This window comes from Vollenhovia emeryi, unplaced genomic scaffold, assembly GCF_000949405.1.
Source record: "Vollenhovia emeryi isolate VEMERY1.0 unplaced genomic scaffold, V.emery_V1.0 DF940007.1, whole genome shotgun sequence".
Classification (NCBI taxonomy): Eukaryota; Metazoa; Arthropoda; class Insecta; order Hymenoptera; family Formicidae; genus Vollenhovia; species Vollenhovia emeryi.
Window position 1 is genome coordinate 1 of NW_011966359.1, and position 2,073 is coordinate 2,073.

Genomic DNA, 2,073 nt, shown 5'->3' on the forward strand with positions numbered 1-2,073 from the left:
GCGTAGTTATACGATAGACGGCGGCCGGCCGGGAGGAACAAAAACAAATTTTTGGATCGCTTAGGCGGCGTTCCATCCCCCGGCACCAGCGACTCCGCGAGAACACAAAAAGGAACAACGGAACTAAAGACGGCACTGCAAATAAAGCGCAACAAGAAAATGGGTGCAACAAAAAAAAGGAAAACTCTAACTCCGCCTCGCGGGTGAGGCCCTTGAAAGGTTGGCCGGTTAGGCCGTGCTCGCTCTTCCGGTATCAACAACACCGCGCGAACAAAAAAATAAAGGAGTTAAGGACGGCACAGCCCAACGGAACGAAGAGAAAAAAAAGGAAAAACGACATAAGCCAAACAACAAAAAAAACTATCCTAAGGGAGAAAAAGGAAAACTTATACTAAACTTATCCTAGGCGCGAAAAAGAACGAAGAAAGGGGGGCGGCCAAAACCAAACAGAAAAAAAACGACTAGGCGAAAAAGAACAAACAAAAACGAATCGAACCACCTCTCTAGCGGGCGTTCTTCCTCTTCACCCCCGGGGGAGGTCCCCGGCGGCGACGCGGCTTCGATCCCGGGTGACCCTCCCCCGGGACGTACGGGCCCTCGGCCACCCACCCCGGGCGGCAGGCTGGGCACTGCCGGACATCCTCTCCATCCCGGCCGCACCGGTAGCAAAACTTCCGGATGCGGGGGCTGGGGCAGCTGTGTGCGAAGTGCGTGGCGGAACCGCAGTTCCAGCAACGCTCCAGCTGTCCCCACCTGTCGACACTCTCCCGGGCTATGGGTGGCGGGGCCTCCTTCGGCAGCAGCGGTGGCGGGCTTCGCGTCGTCTCCCGTCTATCCTCGCCGGCGGCTTGCGGCGGGTACGGCGGTCGGCTGGCGGCCTCCTCCGGCCGGGGCTCTTCGCGGTCCGCGGGCCCCCCTTCCGTTTGGGTGTCCGCGTCCCTATACCGCGGGGTCCGGCGCACCTCCCCCGACTCGGTCTGCGTCGCGACGTCTTCGGTGCAGGCCCCCGGCCAGTCCGCCTGGGTGCCCCGACTCCGGCGGGGGACCGGTTCCGTCTGCGACCCGGCCTCCATCGACTCCGGCCAGTCGGCGACGGTCACGCGGCCGGGGCCGTCGGGTCCCCTCATCTGCCGGAACATCTCCCCCCGGAGGGCCTCCCAGAACCCGGGGTACTCCTGCAGGATCCAGCGGTACAGGGGGCCCCATCGCCGGTTAAAGGCGGCGCGGTCCTCCATCACGCCGCCCCCTCCTCCCGGGTGTCCCTCGGCCGCCTCGGCGGCGGGGTGTCTCGCCACGGCACTCGCTCTTCGCTCGGCGCCTATGGACCAAAGGGCTCGCGGTAAGGTTTGAGATCCTTGACATGCACCTTGCCCGCGAGAATCCCCGCCCGGTCCGCCAGCTCGTACACGATCGGCGACAAGATCTTCGCGATAGTGTATGGGCCGTGGAATTTGGTCGCCAATTTCGCGGAAACATGCTGGGCCGCGGACGACAACACATGCTGTCGCTTCAACACGGGCGCGCCGACCTCGTACAGCCGGTCCCTCCTCCCCTTATTGTAGTGACGTGCTTGGGCCTCCCGCGCGGCCTCCAAGTTTTCCACCACCCATGCTCGCAGTGTGTGCATGCGCTCCATGCGCTGGCCCCACTGATGGGGGTCCGACAAGTCGCCGCCGCCTCCGCGGGGTCTGTTAGGCGTACCGGGTCCGGTTCCCTCCCGAAATTGAGAAAGGCGGGTGTCGTTCGGAGGGACGTATGGTACGCGGAGTTGTACGCGAAGCGGAACTCGGCGAGGTGGAGGTCTCATTCCCGGTGATCCCGCTCTAGGAACGCGGTGATCATTGTTTTAAGTACGCGGCTCACTCGTTCGACCGGGTTCGCCTGGGGGTGGTACGGCGGAATCGTCGAGTGGCTAATACCGTATTGGACCGCGAGGGCCCCGAGCTCCCGATTAATGAATTCGGTGCCGTTGTCCGTCAACAAAACTCGCGGCGCGCCCCATCGGAAAACGACAAGCTCCTCTATTGCCTCGCGTATCTTCTTGCCCGTGGCTCGCCGGAGGGGACAGAGTTC

The 2,073-nt window shown here is 62.9% G+C and overlaps 1 protein-coding gene across 1 annotated transcript; it reads right to left on the bottom strand.

Moving 5' to 3' along the window:
- Positions 1-753: 753 nt before the first annotated feature.
- On the bottom strand, positions 754-1,807 carry LOC105556461 (the record flags this gene model as incomplete). The annotated part of the gene is made up of 2 exons (XM_012003554.1): positions 1,567-1,807; positions 754-1,477 (listed from the first exon to the last, which is right to left on the bottom strand). Coding segments are annotated over exons 1-2 (965 nt in total), but the record flags the coding sequence as incomplete, so codon positions are not given.
- Positions 1,808-2,073: the final 266 nt, after the last annotated feature.